Here is a 24,038-nt window from a genome sequence, read left to right as displayed (position 1 = left end):
CCTTTTATGATAAAGTATGAGTTTTCCTACTAGTATCACAAGGACGAATGTTCTAATAAAAATGTGTTGTGATAAAAAAAATAATAAGAAACTATTTGACAGAACCACGAGAGTTAGTGAGTTTATACATTCGCACTTGATTTGAAAAATAAATCTTTTTATTTCGAGTGTTTCGAGGGGTAGTCAGAAAATAGAATATCTATACTTACCAACCGGAAACATTTTGACACTATAAAATTCCTTGGGTAGAATAATAATTTAAATTTAACATTAAAGGTGAGAGGTTGGAGAAGAAAGCTCCCTTCATATGCAGGACAGTTTCTGTTCGTTTTCAGTTTAATGTTGTTCTTTAGTTCCAAATGTAAACTTGTTTTCTAATTAAATAATCAACACACTGCATAATCTTTCTCATAAAATAATAATCAAGAAAAATAAAAAAATATATTTGTTTGAACAAAAACTAATATCACAGTTAGATCAAGAAAACCTTGAAAAAATGCTTAGTCTATTTTTCAGCTTGCGATACCCAAGACTTCCTTGTGTGTACTGAGTCTGGATTCGACATTCTGAGTCTTCGGTTAAAACGGTACGAACACCTGACGTTAGCATAATATCGTTCCCACAAAGAGTAAACCTGAAAAAAAAACCAATGATAAGTAAATAAGTGTAGACAAACCGCAGCTCAGATCAGTCCTCAAGAGCTTATTATTCGTAACACACTCTTTTTCTTTTAGTTTACATATAATGGCCCTGCATTTATTGTCACGTTTTTAGCTTAATTATTTTGGCTTGTTTCTCTTTGCAAAAGAAAATCTGCACGCGCACGCTCAAACATGCACACTTAATTTTATGTATATGGTTATGATTAGCAGAGTTTTTTTGATTTTAGACAGGTCTACAGACGGACAAGTGCCAATCCCAAACCATTATTTGATCAGTAAAACATTAAAAATCTAAGATAATAGCTAAAGGAAAGTGAAAAAGTCTAAGAAAGGCTCTATTCTTTTGACCTGATTAAATAAAATGTGTTTGCACCATCTGTAAGTCTATTAAACATGCTTCAGAATAACTGAAGATATGACGCCAATTTTTTAAATTTAAAATTGTTTTAAAACCCTAAAATTGCAAAAAAATGTCCAGATACGAGGTTTGTCCTTAATAGCGTCGACATAAAAAATTGATATTTAGAGGTAATATGGAATTGTGAAGGAAGGGGTTTTGTAGACCCCAGGACTCTCTTCTGTCTGCTTTGTTGACAAAGGAGAAAAAAATGGAAACAAAATAAGAAATTGCATGACAATCCACCCTTTCATGTTTACTTCCTTTAAAATGAATTTTCTTCAGGTTTAAGAAAATGAAATTACAAAAACTAATGAAAAAATTGGTTTAAGGGTGTACCCTGGATCCTCTAGAAATTCCTTTTGGTAACTCTGATAACATAGGAAACAAGTATAAATAAAGCAAATAATTTTATAACAATACCTGCTTTTGTATTTACTTATTAAAATTTTCCATTAGTTATGAGAAGGAAAAAGGCACAAAATTACCTTTACGTAATAGAAAACATAAATGTTTCGTTAGAAATATATTTGTTTACTACATTAAAAAGAATAACAAAAGTGCATAAACCTTAGTCGGTAATTCACAAATTCTATAATAAAACTGAAATCAGGTACGCAAAATAGCAAAAAAACTTCACCATATTCAATTATAAATTTGCATATACATATTGACATGTTCAGTTTTAGGTGCAAGCTTTAAAGTCAGCAATCAAAACTTGTTGCCACGAGTATATTTGTATGATTTTAGAAAATGTGAAAAGCACCGTCAAAAAATGTGAATAACGGAAATTTCATTCTACAATTCAGCACATCTCACAACCCTGGAACAGAGACTTCAATTAAAAATACAGCCCAATTTTGATGTCTTGCTTGTTTTGGACTTGAATTAATGAATAATAGATTTATTAATTAATCCTAATAGATGTTTCACTCTCTACAACAAGAAGCCTAATAAAAAAATAATACTAATAAATTACAAAACACACAAAAACCTGTGCTAAAAATCTGAGTTTCTAAATATTTATTCCTTAAATTTAATTCTTTATATTGATTCAAGCATGGGTATATTTTTGAAAAAAATATTTTAAATAATTATTTATTAAAATGTCTAAGCAATATCATTATCTGTAGTATCACTAAATTCTTGAAACATTTAAGTAATACCATCTGGCTGGCCTAACGGGTAGATAAGGAACTGGTTAGTAACGATGCTCCATTTTCGGCGGACTTAGTCAATTTGACCTCAGAACGGAGGCCTGTAACCATGGCTCTCACATAATTTTCGCTTGATTGTATTTTAACCCTATAGATTTTTTAATCGTTGATTTGTGGTGCAATAAATTCAGTAATATGTACTTGTCTGATGTCGATCTCTTTCTGTCCTTTAAAAAAGGGCGTAACAAACACAACTGCCTTACATGTCTGTTTGGGCCTAAATAGCCTTAAGGCTGGTTCAGACTCAATATATATTGTAAATTTAAAGTCATACAAGTCACTACTCTTTACAATAAATCTTCGGTGTGAAATAAATCTATGAAAAACAAAATTTACAGTCTAAGAATCTATGATATGATTTTTGGTAAGCCATAATACATCGATTGAATCTTGAATTTAAGTAAAAACTTCGTTCTACTCTTTTGCTAAAGAGAAAGATTGTTTTTTGAATAGAGAAACTTTAGCTAGAGTTTATTGGTTTTCTTTGAAAGGAAACTGCAATCACAAATATATTTTAACCCTTTTGGGTAACTTTCAAAAAATTAAGTTTCAAATTTTAGTCATGAGACAAATGCATTGTACTTAGCGGTAAGAGACTGAAATCACAAACTAAAATTACACAAGTATGTCACCCTTTGCAAAAGAACATGAGTTAAAAAAAATGCTGAATAATGGGTAAAGATATAAAACATAAGGAGGATTCAGAGTAATTTACTATTTTCGTTATGGAGCAGTTTAAATATAGCATCAACAATGCGTGGTTCTGTCTTATCAACTTTTCTATCGGGCCTATGGTGGAGGAACAGGGCAAATAATATCTGTTATCTTCACTAAAAGTAAAATAAATAGACGAAAAACACTTTTTCGTTGATATCTATGACGAAACCCGACCTATCTGTTTAAACATTTCAAAGTCGTAAGCATTATGCCATAAAAGCTACTCCGTTTTTTTGTATCTGAAAATATTTCGAAAAACCGAAATACATTCTTCTGTCTCAATACTTTACAGACATATGCTTTTCCTAGTTGGACATAAAGTCTTTTCTGGTAAATAGGATAAATCAGTTCGTGGTAACGAACTGTAGTAAGGAGCGACTCGGCTCAATAGTAACCAAAGCTCTAAAAACATAATTTTGATACCAATAGCTACATCAAAAGAATCGCATTTTATTGCTGATTTTGAATACATAAGTTTAATCAAGTTTAGTCTTACCCATCAAAAGTTACGAGCCAGAGAAAATTTGCCTTATTTTAGGAAATAGATGGAAACACCCCTAAAAGTCATAGAATCTTAACTTCAATCACACTATCAGATTCAGCATATTAGAGAACAATACTGTAGAAGTTTCAAGCTCCTATCTACAAAAATGTGGAATTTTGTATTTTTTGCCAGAAGGCAGATCACGGATGCGTGTTTATTTGTTTGTTTGTTTTTTGTTTTTTCCCAGGGGTGGTCGTATCGACCCAGTGGTCCTAGAATATTGCGAGAGGACTCATTCTAACGGAAATGAAAGTTCTAGTGTCCTTTTTAACTGACCAAAAAATTGGAGGGCACCTAGGCCCCTTCCACACTAATTATTTTCCCAAAGTCACCGGATCAAAATTCTGAGATAGCCATTTTATTCAGTATCGTCTAAAAACCTTATAACTATGTCTTTGAGGACGAATTACTCCCCCAAAGTCCCCATGGGAGGGGCTACAAGTTACAAACTTTGACCAGTGCTTACATATAGTGATGGTTATTCGGAAATGTACAGACGTTTTCAGGGGGATTTTCTGGTTGGGGGAGGGGTTGAAAAGAGGGTGATATATTGGGGGAACTTTCCATGGAGGAATTTGTCATGGGGGAAGAAAATTTCCAGGAAGGAAGTGAGGGTTTTCAAGCATTATTAAAAAAAGCAATAAAAAATAAATATGAAAAAGTTTTTTCAACTGAAAGTAAGGAGTAGTATTAAAACTTAAAAAGAACAGAAATTATTACTCATGTGAGAGGTTGACCTCCTCTTAATACCTCGCTCTTTACGCTAAAGTATTTTTAGTAATTTCAACTATTTATTCTACGGCCGTTGTGATTCAGGGGTTATTCTCAAGGAATTGGGACAATTTATTGTAAAGAGCGAGGTACTGCTGAGGGGGTAAACTCCCTTATACACGTAATAAAAGCATACGAATACAAAAGTTCGTTACGTAAGCTAATTCGTAAGTTACGTATATCTTTTACTAATAAAATCGTTTTGTAAAAATTTAAAAGTTCTAGTTGCCTTTTTTACTTTTTCCCAAAATCATTCGACTCTCCGTTCTACTTTTTCCCAAAATCATTCGATGAAAACTATGAGAAAGAAATTTAGCCAAAAAAATAGAAATGCAAATTTCGTTTTAATTATTCATCTGTGGAGAGCCAAAATCATAGCATGCATTAATTCAAAAACGTTCAGAAATTAACTTAGAAAAAAAAGTTTTTTTAACTGAAAGTAAGGAGCGACATTACTTCGTATATGAAAGGGGCTACTCCCTCCTCAACGTCCCGCTCTTTACGCTAAAATTTTTTACTGTTTTAAAAGGTAGAGTTAAGAGAAAGTGTAAAACTTCAGTGTAAAGAGTGGGGCGTTGAGGAGGGAGCAGCCCCTTTCATAGACGAAGTAATTTCTGTTCGTTTTAAGTTTTAATGTCGCTCCTTACTTTCAGTTAAAAAAAACTTGTTTGTTTTTATTTAATTTTACCCAAGTCCCAGTCGCTCATGTGGTATTAATGTTGTTTTATTTATTATTTTTGTATTTGTAATATTTTATTAATATAGCTAACAGACATTAGAAATGAATCATTTCTACAAATTCATCCCATTCCTCCTATTTGCTCTTGTTATTATTTTGTTTCGTTTCGTTTTTTATTCGTTAATAATTATCACTATTCTCATCATTCTTCTAGAAAATGATGAAAATTAAAATGTTAATAGAATATTTTGCTAATTATGATAATAAAAATTAGGAAATTTACCTATCAAAACTCTTAGAAAATGAGCTATTAATATCAGCTTTTCAAATTAAAATTTTCATGTGAATAAAATTACCATATAAGTAAAGTTATGATGTTAAAATTACCATGTTAATGAAATATTTTCCCAATATGATATTTAAAGAAAAAATCAGGCAATTTATCTTTCAAAACTACTGGGAAATCAGCTAATAATATTAGCTTTTCTAATTAAGATCTGATCAAATTAATTTTACTTATTTATCTACCTTTCTCCAGTTTCCAAAGATTCAATATCTATCCTATTTACGAATAATCCAGGCTGAGAGAGTATTCTCCATGTAAAAGGATTGAATAAATTCCTCCAGTGTCTCCACTCCAAAATCGCCACTGTTATTTTACTTGGCTGTGGTAAGTCGGTCATAAAGGAATAAGAAGCTCCTGGCTCAAACTTTATTTTCCTAGAAAAAAGGAAGGATTTAGTTCTAATAGTTGTTTCCTATGAATACTTTATTAAACATTAGATTTTTCTGCTTTAGATAAAAATAATAGAGATGGGTATTAGCAAATACAGTTTTGTCACAAAATATTGGTAAGTATTAACACAAATTTGTGTAGACTGTGGTAAGCCAATCATTAAGGTACAGTTGACGTCAGGTATTAAAATATGATATATTTGAAATAAATAAGGACTGTTCAATACATTTTTAATCGAAAACGATAGGGCTGGGAACCCCCATGTCTTCTCATGACCAGAACATAATTTGCACTTTACAAAAAAAAAAAAATAATAATCGTGGATTGTCGGTTTACTATATATGTTCAGATATTTATTCCTTATAGTCTTAATACTTCTTTATTTATCAAAGTCAAAAAAAGTTAATAAAATTAAAATATATCTAGTTTTCAGTAAAGTGCAAATTATATTCTGGTCATTAAAAGGCGTAAGGGTTGTCAGTCATACTTATAATGAAAAGAGAAATCACCAATGCAACAGAACAAACACATAAAAAAAAGACAGAAGGAGAAAAGAAAGACTGTTTTCCTACATTAGTGATTAATATAGATCAGCACTTGAATGATACCCATGTTAATTTTTGCTCGTTTCGAGTTTGACTCGGTTATTTATTGTAATTTATGTTTGTTTTAGGTTAAATTTATTTATTGATGGTGATTTGGGGTAGTTTTAAGCTTGGAAAACTATTCGAATTTATTTTAACTCATTTTTGGCTTAATCGACTTCTTTACTTCTGAGTGGAAAACTAAATGTTTTTCTTACATTTTTTTCTATTATACTCTTGTCAATTGCTATTTTTTATTGCATAAAAAAAACAGTTTTTTTAACTGAAAGTAAGGAGCGACATTAAAACTTAAAACGAACAGAAATTACTTCGTATATGAAATGGGTTGTCCCCTCCGCAATCCCTTGCTCTTTACGCTAAAGTTTTTAATTGTTTTAAAAAGCAGAATTGTGGCAAAGAGTCAAACTTTAGCGTAAAGAGTGAGGGATTGCGGAGGGGACAACCCATTTCATATACGGAGTAATTTCTGTTCGTTTTAAGTTTTAATGTCGCTCCTTACTTTCAGTTAAAAAAAACTAGTTTTTTTTTATGTAATTTCTGAACGTTTTTGAATTAATTCATGTTTGATTTTGGCTCTCCACATATAAGTTATTAAAATGAAATTTGCATATTAATTCCTTTTTTAGCTAAATGGCTTTCTCTTAGTTTTGATCAGACGATTCTGAGAAATAAGGGGTGGGGAAAGCCTAGTTGCCCTGCAATTTTTCGGTTACATAAAAAGGCAACTATAAATTTTAATTTTTAACGAATGTTTTTATTAGTAAAAAAATATACGTAACTTAAGAATTAGCTTGCGTAACAAACTTTTATATTCTTAAATTTGTGTTATGTATATGAGGGGGTTTGTACCCTCGTTAATACCTCGCTCTTTACACTAAATCGTAAGTTATGTCCCAATTCTTTAAGAATGACCCCTGAATCCGAAAGGCCGTAGAATAAATAGTTGAAATTACTAAAAATACTATAGCATAAAGAGCGAGGTATTTATCTCCTCCTAAATACCTCGCTCTTTATGCTAAAGTATTTTTAGAACCCCTCATATGCGTAATAATCTCTGTTCGTTTTAAGTTTCAATGCTACTCCTTACTTTCAACTGAAAAAAACTTTTCCATGTTTATTTTTTCATTGTTTTTTTTTTATAGTAATTTTAGAAAATCCTGCGCCCTTTTCATTGAATTTCTGTTCCCCCATGACATATTTCTCCAAAGAAAGATCCTCCCACATAGCCTCTTCCCCTCAACCCCACCCCCAAAACAAAACAAAAAAATCCCCTGAAAACGCTGTACACTTCCCAATAACCATTATTGTATGTAAACACTGGCCGAAGTTTGTAACTTGCAACCCCTCCTTCAGAGACTGTGGGGGAGTAAGTCATTCTCAAAGACATAGTTATTATGGTTTTTGACTATGCGGAACAAAATGGCTATCTTAAAATTTTGATCCGTTGACTTTGGAGAAAAAATGAGCGTGGGAGGGGGCCTAGGTGCCCTCCAATTTTTTGGTCACTTAAAAAGGGCACTAGAACTTTTCATTTCCGTTAGAATGAGCCCTCTTGCGACATTCTAGGACCACTAGAATGTCGATGACCCTTGAATGTCGATACGATGACCCCTGGGGAAAAAAAACAAATAAACACGCACCCGTGATTTGTCTTATGGTGAAAAATACGAAATTCCACATTTTTGTAGATAGGAGCTTGAAACTTCTACAGTAGGGTTCTCTGATACGCTGAATCTGATGGTGTGATTTAAAATCAAACAGTTCGTGGTAACGAACTGTAGTAAGGAGCGACCCGGCTCAATAGTAACCAAAACTCTAAAAAATTGAACTTTGATATCAATAGCTACATCAAAAGAATCGCATTTTAATGCTGATTTTAAATATATAAGTTTCATCAAGTTTAGTCTTACCTATCAAAAGTTGCGAGCCTGAGAAAATTTGCCTTATTTAGGAAAATAGGGGGAAACACCCCCTAAAAGTGGTAGGATCTTAACGAAAATGACACCATCAGATTCAGCGTATCAGAGAACCCTACTGTAGAAGTTTCAAGCTCCTACCTACAAAAATGTGGAATTTTGTATTTTTTGCCAGAAGACAAATCACGGGTGCGTGTTTATTTGTTTGTTTTTTTTTTTTGTTTTTTTTTTTTTCTTTTCCCCAGGGGTCATCGTATCGACCAAGTGGTCCTAGAATGTCGCAAGAGAGCTCATTTTAACGGAAATGAAAAGTTCTAGTGCCCTTTTTAAGTGACCAAAAAAATTGGAGGGCATCTAGGCCCCCTCCCACGTTCCTTTTTTCCCAAAGTCAACGGATCAAAATTTTGAGATAGCCATTTTGTTCAGCATAGTCGAAAACCATAATAACTATGTCTTTGGGGATGACTTACTCCCCCACAGTCCCTGGAGGAGGGGCTGCAAGTTACAAACTTTGACCAGTGTTTACATATAGTAATGGTTGTTGGGAAGTGTACAGACGTTTTTAGGGGGATTTTATTTTGTTTGGGGGTGGGGCTGAGGGGGGTGGGCTATGTTGGAGGATCTTTCCTTGGAGGAATCTGTCATGGGGGAAGAAAAATTCAATGACAAGGGCGCAGGATTCTCTAGCATTACTATAAGAAAACAATGAAAAATGAACATGAAAACGTTTTTTCAAATGAAAGGAAGAAGTAGCATTGAAACTTAAAACGAACAAAGATTATTACGCATATGAGGGGTTCTAAAAATACTTTAGCATAAAGAGCGAGGTATTTAGGAGGAGATAAATATCTTGCTCTTTATGCTAAAGTAATTTTAGTAATTTCAACTATTTATTCTACGGCCTTTCTGATTCAGGGGTCATTCTTAAAGAATTGGGACAAAACTTACGATTTAGTGTAAAGAGCGAGGTATTAACGAGGGTACAAACCCCCTCGTATACATAATAAAAATATAAGGTTATGAAAGTTTGTTACATAAGTTAATTCTTAAGTTACGTATATTTTTTACCAATAAAAACGTTCATTAAAAATTAAAAGTTCTAGTTGCCTTTTTACGTAACCGAAAAATTGGAGGGCAACTAGGCCTCCTTCTCCACCCCTTATTTCTCAAAATCGTCTGATCAAAACTAATAGAAAGCCATTTAGCCAAAAAAAGAATTAATACACAAATTTCATTTTAATAATTTATGTGCGGAGAGCCAAAACCAAACATGCATTAATTCAAAAACGTTCAGAAATTAAATAAAAAAAAACTAATTTTTTTAGCTGAAAGTAAGGAGCGACATTAAAACTTAAAACGAACAGAAATTACTCCGTATATGAAATGAGTTGTCCCCTCCACAATCCCTCGCTCTTTACGCTAAATTTTGACTCTTTGCCACAATTCTACTTTTTAAAACAATTAAAAGCTTTAGCGTAAAGAGCGAGGGATTGTGGAGGGGACAACTCATTTCATATACGGAGTAATTTCTGTTCGTTTTAAGTTTTAATGTCGCTCCTTACTTTCAGCTAAAAAAATTAGTTTTTTTTTATTTAATTCGTTTAGAATCGTTAAGATTCTATGACTTTTAGGGGTTGTTTTCCCCTATTTTTTAAAATAAGGCAAATTTTCTCAGGCTCGTAACTTTTGATGGGTAAGACTAAACTTGATTAAACTTATATATTTAAAATCAGCATTAGAATGCGATTCTTTTGATGTACCTATTGATATGAAAACCACATTTTTTAGAGTTTTGGTTTCTATTGAGCCGGTTCGCTCCTTACTACAGTTCGTTACAACGAACTGTTTGATATGCTCCGCATAGCGCCGGGGTATTTTCCTGGGGGGCATTTTCCGGTGGAAGTATTTTCAGGGAGTATTTTCCTCGGGGGTATTTTCCGGGGGATATTTTCTACGAGGAGGTATTTTCTGCGGGGGGTATTTTCCCGAGGGTATTTTACGCAGGAAGGGGTGTTGTCCGGGAAACATTTTCCGAGGTGGCATTTTCTGAGGGGGGGGGGGTAAACACAGGCCACCTGATTTCAGAACAACACAAGAATTCCGTAGCCGCTTATAAACTGTCAGATGTCTCCCAAGAACGGCATCTGAGAGTTCAGCATTACCTCTCTTGCATTACATTGGACTCATCACTCGTCACCTGTATTTTGTGCAGGGCTTCTACTATCCTCGAATTTTCACGGGTTTCCCGTAAATCTCTGTGTCTCCCCGAAAAAAAAATGCTTGGGTCTATTGGCGCCAAACATTTAGGCCTAGGGGCACCAAAGATTTAAATCCGGTCCTGTTCACGGGAGGTAAAACATATTTTATTGGTTTCTATAGTCAAAACCTAGCATGGATATACTGGAAATACAAAACATAATATCTATATCAAACAGAAAACAGGGGGGGGGGCAAAGAAGAGAACAAAATGGCCTTCGAAACTTAAAAGGCTATTTACTTTTGGTAGTAAATAGACTTATTATGAAAACGCAGTGGATGAAACTAATCCTGGAAACTCCGCAGAGGGTGGTATTAATCTACCTGTCCGAAAGTATTCTCCCTAAAGAAATTACAGCTCTAAAGGGCTTACTTGACCTTTTGCTGTTTACTGTTTACTTGACCTTTTGCTGTTGTGGATGAGTAAATCATCCACAACAAGCTCTTTTGTTTATTGTTTTTTTTCTTATAGTATTTTACACATTTTGTTTCTATATTATATCCTTTTAGAAAACATTTGGAAAAACTTTCCATGTACAGTATTTTACTTGAAATTCAAAATAGAGCCGGATCCCCCCCCCCTTTTGACATCAATAGCTCATGCGTAATTTAAATTTTCTGTCTAAATATTAAGACTTAAACAAAATTATGTCTGAAAAGATATATTCCAAAGGGATAGAAAAAGTCTGGTCTCATTTCCGATGATAAAACAAAAGAAAAATTAATGGCTCAGACATTTGCCCTTTTTCTTACAGAAATTGTAAGAAGTTTTCTATTATCTTCTGGATTAGAAGAACAAACTGAAATCAACTGGAAACTAGAATTAATCATAGCTGTGAAAGGAGAATCAATTAAAAGTTTGACTTCTTCAATCTTTCTATACAATTTTTTCAAACACAAAAGAAAGCTGGAAAACGCTAAAATTTGAAAGTTTGTAAAAATCACAGAGGCATTGAAGTATAAAATTGAAATTTATGATAATAGGTTTAGAATACTAAAAAAGAGGTTAACTGACTCCAACTTAACTTCGTTTCAATATTAACAATGAGTAGAGAGTTACCAAAATATTATTCACTCCTTGGAATTAATTAGATGAATTGGTTAAATCCTAATTTTATCCTTCTACTTCCATAAGTACTATTTATAATTCTAGTATTCTATCAGATATTATGATATGCCTAAATGTGAATACCAAAACTTCCTTTTTGGGCAATATAGTAAGGTTGAGAAATTTCCTAGAATATTATAAACAGTAATATAAACAAAAAGCAATTGCTATCCCTACCCTAAAATAAATTCTCATTGCTATGCTAGAAGTGACAATTTACCAAAACTTTACCAACAACTGTCCACATGTATACTCCTTGATGTATACTTTACACTTTTGCAATGATTTCAACTGGTTATGAACCAGCCACCTTGAAACTACGTATTCTTTGATGTCTACTTTCTAAAGTGAATTGGCCCTCATTCCAAGGAATATCATTAATGTCCAATCCAGGCAAACAGGCTTTCCCTTATCCGGTCCTAAATTGATTAACAGAAAGACATGTCCAAACTATGTATATAATTTCTGGGAGGAAATCGCACAAAATAGCATAGCATGGATATCATCATGCTATGATTTTTCATAGCATGATCCTGAAAAATCGCAACTTGTTTACAAAAGATGAGCTATTGCTTTCGATCAACTATTGCTGGTGACTTTTATTATTGCTAACAAATAATCAGCAAAGTTTCACTAATTATGTGCTAACTATCACAGAAATAATATACATATTTTTTTTTAATTGGCTATTCACTTGATTTCTGAGCACAATTTCTCGCACAAGTAGAGAAACTTACGGATATGAGTTTTTCCGCAAAAAGTCTAGTAAAAACTCGTCCGCAGTCCAGAAAACTTTTCTGTTTTTTGGCAAAAGGCTTTTTTTTGCTTTGAAATTTAAACTCGGTGAAGAATTGACAGAGCATTTTTCCTCTTTGCAATTAACTGACTACATCAGCAAGCGAGTTGTAGCCGCTAACAGAATACAGACATGGTAGAGACATAAATGTTTAGCATTTATCATCAAATAATTGCTTTCTGTATCCTCCATTGACTCTGATTAAATTAAAAAAAGTTTTTTCAACTCAATGTAAGGAAAATCATTAACACTTAAAACAAATAGAAACTATTATGTATATTAGGGGAGTTGCCCTCTCCTCAACACCTCGCTGTTCAAGCTAAAGTTTTCGGCAATTTAAAGAAAGTTACTTAATGTTCTAACTAAACGACCCTTGTCTTTGATGAATCGTTTTTAAAGAATTGGCACAACATTTAAACTTTAGCGGAAAGAGCGAATTGTCGAGGAGGGGAAACATCCCTGCTATTAGTAATAATTTCTGTTCGTTTTAAGTGTTAATATTGCTTATTACTTTGAGTTCAAAAACTTTTTTTCTGATGGTTTTTAAAAAAAAACAGGAAATTTGGCGGAAAAATTCCTTTCCTCACGGTAATATCCTCCGGACAATCCAATTCTAGTCAAAATTTACCCCGGAAAATTACCCTTAACATCTCCACGCGTTCGGGTCAGTAAAGAGAAAGCAAGACATATAAAAAATTTTGTTGCAGGAATTCTGGTAAATACACCCAGTGTAAGATTTTACCCCCTGGAAACTTCTTTCTGCTTGGAAAATCTCCCCGTGCAAAATCCCCCCAGCAGAAAATTGGTCGTTCCCTCCTCACCTGAAAAATTTATGCATATTCCCCAATAAAAATAACTAGTATATAAACAATGGTTAAATTTTTTAACTTAAAGACATTTCCCAAGGGGCTGTGGGGGGCTGTTTTATCTTCAAAGACATAGATATTGGGCCTTTCAACAATGGTGGAAAAATAGCTTTCTCAAAATTTCAATCATACGATTTTGGGAAAAAAGTGGCGTGGGAGGGGACCCAGTTACCCTTCAATTTTTTGCTCACTTAGAAAGGGCACTAGAACTTATAATTTCTGTTAGAATAATCCCCCTATTGATTAGGCCCACTGTGTCGATACAACCCCTCTGGATGCAAAAAAACAAACACGCATCCGTGATATTTCTTCTGGAAAAAAAATTCCGCATTTTTGCAGATAAGTGGTGGAAACCTCTATAGTAGGGTTTTCTGATACGCTAAATTTATTGATCTGATTGTCATTAAGATTCTATGATTCTTAGGGGGAATTTCCCCCTTTTTACAAAATCTGGCAAATTTTCTCAGGCTCGTAACCTTTGATGGGTATGATAAATTTTAATATTTATATATTCAAAATCAGCATAAAAATTACCGGGTAGCTCCCTACTTGCAGCTACCAGGAACTGTTTGAAAAAAAAGGATGGTTTCAACAGGCACAAGATTATTAAGTATGAATTTATGACGGAGTTTTAGAACACTGGTAAAACAACAAAGCTAAGGCCAGTTCTTTAGTACTTGGGTCAGGTCAAGAAATATACATAGACGTAATACGCCATATATTTCATTCAATGAATTATCTAATTACCAGTATTGCTAAGTTGCTCTACTGAATCTAAATGCCTTCTGGGTCTGACATTAAGTAGCCATTTCCATAATTTTATATCCCTAGAATACCAGTCAGGGTACAAAAGCTAAAATTTAGGTGAGCAGCCTAATAAAAGGACGATTTTTTCCCCGGCGGCTAGCAAAACGGATTTCACTTTAATTTGGTACGGCGGACAGCGATAGCAAAATTTTGACTTCAAATAAACAAAGTAAAAAAACATATTTTTTTAATGAAAGTGAAGAGCAGCTGATAAACAGACAGAAAATTTTCGCACATCCCCCTCCTCAGCCTTCGCTATCCATTTTAAAGTTTTAAATTGCTTTACTGAAAGCATTCACGAATTTAACGTATTTATTTAATGGGTGCTTTCTAGTATTCTATTTGCCAATTGCCTTAAAAAAACGAAACTAAATGTTTTTACATTGCAAATGCGCATCAACACGCTCTTTCATTCTTGATGGACTGTGAAAAATTATTTTTTATCTCATTTCAAATGCCCTTGTGTTTGAGATGCTGTTCTTAAGCCTTTAGACTTCAGAAAATAAAACTTTTGCGTAAAGGTTGGGGAGCAGTGGGAGGGCAGTCCTTCTTATATGCGTAATAAATATGTCTTTTTAAAATTTTAATTTCGTTGCTCCTTTTCATTTCAAAAACAACTTGTTTCTTTATTTAGATTCCGTTGGTTTGTCATACCATATAAACGATTAATAAAACCCTACTCTTTACAGCAAATTTTAGCTTTTGCAGAACAATACTTCGATAACAAAAGTTAATTTAGTACATTTTCTTTTCAAAAAGTAATATTATTTTCCGAAGGAAACTATCTCTTCCGCAACAAGAATGGATTTTTTTCTCCCTTTACACCCGAACTGCCCGTTTCATCCTATTCATATAGATACTTCTTAATGAAAGGAAATCAGAACTTATTTCCATAATCTTTTGAACATTCTTGCAATTTTTGTGAAGGACCTTTCATAGAAAGTTTGAAAATTTGTGCTTCAGCAGTTTCACGAGGCATTAGGTGCATCCTTGCAATAAAAAAATCGACTAGCAAAGACTCCGATATATAATGTGCAACTTTGTTTTGCAACTGGATGCCTCACACATAATTTGCGAGCAGAGTCTGTGGAACCCAGTTTCAGAAACTATAATGCCGCACCGTTGCTGCCTTTGTTCCTTAACCTACGTGCAGTCTACGAGAGGTATAGGTAGATAGGCTTTAGTTATTGGTGAGATCGTTTACTGAATCTTTCCCTAAGCGAGGATCAGAGCTTGGAGCCTCTCAAAGAGTTCATGTTTGAGCTCAAAGCTTCCTTGAGATTTTATTGAACATTCAGGTAAGTAAAGAAGTAGGGGATCAGACTAATGATTTCCCCTAATCTTCTTTAACTGTGGAGTTTTTTTATGGCACTTGGTATTAACCAAGTGACATATAGCAATCGCCAATTCTGTCGGTCTGTCTGTCGGTCTGTCTGTCCGTCGGTCTGTCTGTCTGTCAGTCCCGGTTTTGCTACTTTAGGCACTTCCAGGTAAGCTAGGACAATGAAATTTGGCAGGCGTATCAGGGACAGGACCAGCTTAAATTAGAAATAGTCGTTTTCCAATTTGACCATCTGGGGGGGAGTGGGGGGCCGGTTAATTCGGAAAAAATAGAAAAAATGAAGTATTTTTAACTTATGAATGGGTGATGGGATCTTAATGAAATTTGATGTTTGGAATGATATTGTGTCTCAGAGCTCTTATTTTAAATCCCGACCGGATCTGAAGACATTGGGGGGAGTTGTAGGGGGGAACCTAAAATCTTGGAAAAAACTTAGAGTGGAGGGATCAGGATGAAACTTGATGGGAAAAATAAGCACAAGTCACAGATAAATGATTGACATAATCAGAACGGATCTGCTCTCTTTGGGGTAGTTGGGGGGGGGGGGGGGGGTAATTCTGAAAAATTAGAAAAAATGAGTTATTTTTAACTTACGAACGGGTGATCAGATCTCAATGAAATTTGATGTTTAGAAGGATATCGTGTCTTAGAGCTCTTATTTTAAATCCCGACCGGATCTGGCGACATTGGGGGGAGTTGGGAGGGGGAAACCTAAAACTTGGAAAACACTTAGAGTGGAGGGATCGGGATGAAACTTGGTGAGAAAAAAAACACAAGTGCTAGATACATGATTGACATAAACGGAACGGATCCGCTCTCTTTGGGATAGTTGGGGGGGGGGGTTATTTCTGAAAAATTAGAAAAAATGAGGTATTTTTAACTTACGAACAGATGATCGGATCTCAATGAAATTTGATAATTAGAAGGATATCGTGGCTCAGAGCTCTTATTTAAAACCCAACCAGGTCTGGTGACATTGGGGGGGGGGGCGGGGAGTTGGGAGGGGGAAACCTAAAACTTGAAAAACACTTAGAGTGGAGGGATCGGAATTAAACTTGGTGGAAAAAATAATCACGAGTCCTAGATACATGATTGACATAACCGGAACGGATCCGCTCTCTTTGGGGTAGTTGGGGGAGGGGTTAATTCTGAAAAATTGAAAAAAATGAGGTATTTTTAACTTACGAACGGGTTATCGGATCTCAATGAAATTTGATATTTAGAAGGATACCATGTCTCAAAGCTCTTATTTTAAATCCTGACTGGATCTGGTGACGTTGGGGGAAGTTTGGGGTGGGGGAACCTAAAATAATGGAAAACGCTTAGATTGAAGGGATCGGGATGAAACTTGGTAGGAAAAATAAGCAGAAGTCTTACATACGTGAATTACATAGTTGGAACGGATCTGATCTATTGGGGGGGGGGGGGGGTTAATTCTGAAAAATCAGAAAAAATGACGTATTTTTAACTTACGAAGGAGTGATCGGATCTTCATGAAACTTCATATTTAGAAGGACCTCTTATTTTAAATCTCAACCGGATCAAGCGTAATTGGGGGGGGGCAGTTGGGGGGACCGGAAATCTTAGAAATACTTAAAGCGGTGAGATCAGGATGAAACTGGATGGGAAGCATAAAAACCTGTCTAAGATACGTGACTGACATAACCGGACTGGATCTGCTCTCTTTGGTGGAATTGGAGGGGGGGGGGGGTAATTTTGAAAATTGAGGTATTTGTAACTTACGAAAGGGTGACCAGATCTTAATGAAATTTGATATTTAGAAGGATCTTATGCTTTAAAGTTCTTATTTTAAATTCCAACTAGATCCTGTGACATTGGGGGGAGTTGGAGGGGGAAACCGGAATTCTTGGAAAATGTGAAAATTGGGGTGACGATGAAGGACGATGAAAATTGATAAGCGTGTCAGGGAGCTGCACCATTTGACTTGATAAAGTCGTTTTCCCAGATTCGACCAGCTAAAGGGAGAGGAAAAATTAGAAAAAATTAGGTATTCATAACTTACGAGTGGGTGATCGGATCTTAATGAATTTTGATATTTAGAAGGACATCGTGACTCAGAGCTCTTATTTTAAATCCTGACCGGCATTAAGCCTCTTATTTTCCTTTTTAAATCGATCTATTGATTCATAGAATTTTGTCAGAGCTCATACCACACGATCTTTTGGCTCTTAGCTCTTCTCGCCTCGTCACAAGTGCCATATGAGCTCTTAGCTCTTGTTTTTTTTAGTAAACCAATAAAATAGGTAGTATATAATGACAGCTCTCCTTGTATTGTAGAGCTGATATAGGGGTAGTCTAAAGAATGGCTTTCATATCCCTATCTTCAAGGAAGGGAGCAGAGGCAAAAGGGGTTCCTTATAAAAAGGACTTGTTCGAAGAGCTCCTTTTGAAAATTGTAAAACTTAAGACTCTTTGATTTTTTAATATTATATACCTCGTCCCCCTTAATATTCTAACGGGTACACTTTTTCAGGAACTATCATGATTCAAGGACCATAAAAGCGCTGCAGTACGAATATTAGACGTTAATCTACGAATACAGGAGTTAAGGGAAGGTGGTCACAACCTACCTCACATTAAACAGAGTTCCGAATCAAGTGGTTTGTAAGAAAAAACATGGAATTGGAAAGCGACTCTTGGTAATAGAAACCAAAATTCAATAAAAAGAAGTTTAGATCTAATATCTAATATCCAAGATCTAATAACTGAATCTGATATTTATAGAAAATCAAATTACCCAAAAATTTATAAATATTTATAATGTATAGGATATTTATATTCTTTACATCTTATAATTTATATTCTATAATTTATATTATGATTTATAGGAAATTAATATTTATAATTTATAGGAAATTTATAGCAAATTATAGGAAATCAACTGGTTTGTAAGCAAAAACATGGAATTGGAAAGCGACTCTTGGCAATAGAAACCAAAATTCAATAAAAAGAAGTTTAGATCTAATGTCTAATATCGAAGATCTAAAATCTAATAACTGAATCTGATATTTATAGAAAATCAAATTACCCAAAAATTTATAAATTTCAAGACTAGCAGGGCAATGTAGCTGAGAAGGATCGTAGAGGAGGATTGAACAGGATTGTTCGAGAGGTTGTTAGAGGTTGTTACAGGTTGTTAGAGGAGGATTGTAGCTGAGGAGGAGGATTGAACAGTTACTGCCCTAATAATCTTCACTTTAGGAACAGCTAAGCAGGCGGTATTTGGCAAATTGTTTAAAAATCTTAAGACTTTTGGATACCCCTTTAGGCCGTTACAGCTGCAATCTTTTGAGAAGTTCCATAAAAACACGGGGTAAGGGACAGGCAGCTAGGGGTGGCAATAGAGTTTAAGCTTCGCTTGAATTGATCCAAAATCAGGCTTTGATTGACTCAAGTTTCTTGTTGAATCATGTCTGGGCAAAAAATTTTCATGATGGTGTGACTTGTTTATACCAATTTTCTATTTTAGTCTTTTACAACGCTTTCAATCTCAGGTTTATAGATATTGTATCAAATCTACATTTTCACCATACGGCAAGTCAATATCATTGATATTTTGGTTTTATTCGTTTAATTTTAGGATTTTAATATTGATTGTAATATGTTAAAACCAAAACAACTGATAGAAACCAATTTCACATATGCTGACAGAAATTCGGACTAAAATTGCCAACTAATAAATGATGGATTATGAATATAAGCATGAATGACACAAAAGTAAACAAATAGAATATTGAGTAGGATGGTGTAAGGTGGGAAGCAGAACAGGTGCAAAAATGTAACTTTAAAAAATAAAACAATCAAATCTACTACCAACATTCCCAGTATCAACGATGAAATCATGGATCGTGTCAAGGAATATTCAATTTGTTGCATAAGGCCACAAGTCAGTCAAGTCCACTCATTTTGAAACCTGACAAAAAAAACATGTAATTGGCATTATCCAGTTTGCTTTCTAAAAGATAAATATATCCCTTGGTCATACTTACTTCTTGTTGAGTTTAATTGGTTGAGATGTTCTCAAAGCGTCTCCTAGCGCCAGATAAAGGAAGCCATAATCAGCCCCATGCGATATACTCTCATCCGTGTCAGATATGAATAGAGTTATTCGATAGTGGTACCCTAGAAAATTAAATTTAAAGTTATAAGCATGTTCCTCCACAAAAAACTTTTTGGATTTGGACGTTGTTAGAATATCTATTATAGATCCTTATACTCTTATTATCACAGCTCTCATATTTAGCATTTCCTGAAACCACTTCTCAAACACATACCCCACCCCTTGACTTAATTCTCCTTAGGACTTGGAGCAGCGTTGAGAGAAGAGAGACTATCTAGGATATCTGGCGTTGGACAGACGCGGGTGCATCTTCAGGTCTTATTTCTGCCTTGCTAAAGAGCTGATGTAGGCTTGGACAACCACGCAGCCGTTTCCATCGAACAGCTTCGAGGGTGCAATCATAAGTGCCGTGATAATGGGTTTCTTCTGGCATTCATAGGGCATGGATGCACTATCTCAGCGTATACTGCTATACTTGCAAGGAATATCAAATCTCTATCGCCTGGGTCAGGAAGCTGGCCTTGCTGATAAAGTTGAATCAGCAGATTTTATCTATATTTTGGAGTCCTACGGTTTGAATCTGACATCCAGCTTGCTTGAAATCATGGTTGTTTTTGGCCAAGTTTTAAACCGCATAGTAGAACTGAGCCTACAGATGCATTACATATCCGTATCTTTGTGGAATAGCTACCAAGAAGGTCTCGCCAGAATGTATTGATTCTTCTTAGAACGTGATTTTTTTATTTTCGTGATTCCCGCATTGACTTCACTCTCGATTATCCGATATAAAGTATAACAGTTCAAAATAGGGATGAAACCTTCTAATCGACAGTGAACAGATATAAAATTTTATATCTGTTCACTGTCGATTGAAGGTTTCATCCCTATTTTGAACTGTTATACTTTCGTCATGGAAAGGCAGTGTGGTCTTTGAAGTTATTTATCCGATATCCCATTCTCACCTGTGACCCCACATCGCCCCCTGATATATTCGACGCATTTTCAAGTGACTTATCGATATTATCTCCCTCAAAAGCGAAATTGCTAACAAAAAAGAAAAAAAGAATAAATATTGATTATAAAACAGTTGTGATAACTTCCACTATCAAACAGGCCTTTTGCATATTATTACTAAATTTTTAAAATGCTCAATTACCCTACATCCCCAAACCCCTCCTTCAATAAGAAATTATTTTACAAACTGATTAGCTGTATAGACAATCCGATTGTCTTATCTGCACCATTCAAGATAATGTACATGCCAATTGTCTTTCAATTTTGAGCAGTATCGTCGTTTTTATGATACCACACTAGGCAATCTAAACATAAAAGATAATTCTTCGTTGCCAAAATTCTTAGCAGCCAATGCGAAATTAAGAGATTATTCTATGCGACGGTTATAAAGTTGACTATTTGCTTATTTATCAGCTTGAAATACTCCTGTGAATAGTAACATGAAGTGTAAATAAATACTGAAAAATACACAAGAAGGGAAGTATGAAAGGAGGCTGGTCATAGAGCTATCCTTATTTCCAAGTATTTTTCCAAAATTTACTTCTTGGACCTCTTGGAATTACCTCTTGGAATTATCTCACAAAAGATATATTTCTTTACGGCTTTTGCCCAAAGTTCATTGGGAATCGCATCGGATTTGAGGGTTTTGTGAACTTAAAATTTTCTAGAAATGCGTGATAATAAACCAGTAGATCCAAGACATAAAAAAAAACAATTCCCACACTTTTGAGGTAATTGTGAAAAACGTATGCTAATCTGTTTTCGAGGGGATGGTAAGAGGACAGTGGAACTAAAAAAGAAACTGTTTCAGATACAGATATCTGAATTAAAATGATAATTTCCGAGATGTGATTATTTACACGTTTGAAATTTATGTTGAATTTCCTTTATCAAACATACAAAATCTTTTAACCACTTGGTCCCAAAAAAGGGATTTATTTAAGTTTGGATTATTAAGGGATGCAGAGCACATTTGAAACGCAAAATCGAAATAAGGTTGATCTACAAGCTACTGCAAATACTACTGAAAACTCATTTCAACACCAAGAGTAGGATCCTCTCCATAGTTTTAAAACAAGCCTCATAATACATTAGCTCATTTATATAGCGCACCTACGCCATGGGTTATGTTTTTCAAGAGATGCAGGTGTCTGTTACATAATAGCAAGGGTTTACTTTGGTTCTTATGTAATAGGTTTTGGGATGTTACCTAATAGGACGTGTTAGAGACCGTTAGTCAAGCGGAGAAGTCCCAGTTGTAATTGAGGGGGCACACACGTGGGTGCTACTTAATAACGGTACACACGTGGGATGTGACGCAATCTTGCGGGCCTTGCTAGATTTATTGGGGGTGAGGCAATCTTGCGCGACTTGATAGATCTATCCAGAATGAGGTAATGGCAGCGCACACGTGGGTATTACGTAATGACCATTTACATGTGGGGTATTACATAATACTTACTATGTAATGTTACATTAAATTTCATTTTCTTTCGATGCGTTTTCTTTTTTTTTTCTCGGGGAACATTTATTAACAAGATTTTTGTTCAGATTAAGGTTCAAAAGTTATTCCCCTCAGTAAAATGGAGCACCAACCAGTTGGACTACAAAAGTCTTTCTAATATTTTGATTCGGCAAATATTTTCTACATAACAACGTACTGCACGCACGATGGAATTCCCGCCCACCTTACAGAACGATTAAATTGCTAAAATTTTTCCCGGCCATCATCACCGAGCCGCGTAACAATCCAGCAAAGCTATTTATTTTTTGGTCTATTGAACATATCCACATGCTACATTAGATAAGTGCTCCAACATAACCTGGACAGTTCAAGTTACATAGCAGATGTTACGTAGCATCGGCTTTAGATATCTGATTACGTAAATAATTACGTAGAAGTTTTATCCTAAATTAAGAAATCTAAAGGACAAAGACTTTTGTACATACAAATTTTATCAACAAAAACAAATAAAAATCATTGTTAAGACACAGAAAAATCAGTTAAAACTCAACAGCGGCAATAAACGTGAAATAAAACATGACATAAAACAAATAAATAAAACACAAATAAATAAAACATGGTAAAACCTAAGCGAAAGGAGCCATAAATTGAAGAAAGGTGGGAACCTTAGCAACCAATTCCAGAGGGTAATTTTAACCCTACGAACAGCTATTTCTGAGAGCTTTAATGATGATGGCAATTTTTTTAGCTAGGACTATGCATATTCACTCCACCTTGCCAATATGTGGCTGGCCCACCCTAGCAAGCAATTCTAGAAGCGGGGCGTGCTATTAGAGTTAAATTTAATCCATATTAAGAGGTACGGTGTAAAATAAACAGTGTTAATTGAAATGTCGTGTTTCTTTGGGCTAAGACTATGCATATTAACGCCATCGTGACAATTGTTACGACATCGTAACAACACCGTAACATCGTGACATGACATCGTGACATCGTGACATCGTGTCTAGCCCACCCTAGCAAGCAATTCCAGAGGGGATTGCAATTCTTTACGCTAAGGTTTGACTCTTTCTCACAATTCTACTTTTTAAAACAATAAAAAATTTACCGTAAAGAGCGAGGCATTGAGGAGGGGACAACCCCTTTCATGTATAGAATAATTTCTGTTTGTCTTAAGTATTAATGTCGCTCCTTATTTTTAGTTGAAAAATCTTGTTTTTTTCGTTTAATATTTTTAGAGGTTGGTCTTTAGATCTCTTGATTTCTTTGGTTTTTAGATACTGGCCTTGATTTCTTTGGTTTGGTGTGGATTATTAGGAAATCATCTGGATTTCTAGGATTTGGTCATGACTTGCATGCATTGATCTTGATTTTTGGGAATGACCATGATTTCTAGTTTGGTCATGGTTTTTACGGTTTGATCTGGATTTCTATACACCGGTCATGGTTTCTAATTGTATTATATTTCTAAATTGTGATCTCTTTATTCATACGGCTTCGTCTTAATTTCTATGGTCTAGATTTCTACATATTGATCTATTGATTTTTGTGAATTCGTCCGGATTTCTATGAGTTGGTCATAGTTTCTATGGGTTGCACTAGATTTTTACATATTGATTTCTTCGGTTTGGTCGTGATTTCTTCAATTTGGTCTTGATTTTTACGAATTCGTCTCGATTTCTAGGGTATGTTCATGATTTGTATGTATTGATTTATTTTTAGATGTTATCCTTGATTTCTTCGGATTGGATTTTAGAGTTTGATCTTGATTTTAGAGTTTGACCTTGATTTTTAGAGTTTGGTCTCGGTTTTTACGATTTTGAAGGGATTTTTATGCACTGGTAATGATTTCTACAAGTTCGTCTTGATTGTTATGGTTTGGTTTTGATTTCTCTTAATTTTTAAGGATTGTTCTAGATTTCTACATATTGATCTCTTCATTTTCCGTCTGAGTTTCTATGCATTTATTATGATTTCTATGGGTTCCTCTAAATTTCTACATATTGACCTCTTGATTTCTCAGGATTAGTCTTGATTTAAGAGGCTGGCCTTGATTTCT

General features: G+C 34.6%; 1 protein-coding gene across 2 annotated transcripts in view; it reads right to left on the bottom strand.

The window, feature by feature from the left end:
• Positions 1 to 422: 422 nt before the first annotated feature.
• LOC136032658 (pancreatic triacylglycerol lipase-like) overlaps positions 423 to 24,038 on the bottom strand; it is a 109,341-nt gene continuing 85,725 nt past the window's right edge. For both annotated transcript variants that reach the window (XM_065712943.1, XM_065712944.1), the window contains exons 10-12: positions 19,430 to 19,562; positions 5,516 to 5,707; positions 423 to 634 (exon numbers count right to left, since the gene is read on the bottom strand). In XM_065712943.1, coding sequence (XP_065569015.1) covers positions 478 to 634; positions 5,516 to 5,707; positions 19,430 to 19,562 — 482 coding nt within the window. In that variant the 3' untranslated portion in view covers positions 423 to 477. The remainder of the gene's footprint in view (positions 635 to 5,515; positions 5,708 to 19,429; positions 19,563 to 24,038) is intronic.

This window comes from Artemia franciscana, chromosome 11, assembly GCF_032884065.1.
Source record: "Artemia franciscana chromosome 11, ASM3288406v1, whole genome shotgun sequence".
NCBI lineage: Eukaryota > Metazoa > Arthropoda > Branchiopoda > Anostraca > Artemiidae > Artemia > Artemia franciscana.
Note: the sequence above shows the minus strand (reverse complement) of the source record. Positions and strands in the feature narration are given on the sequence as shown.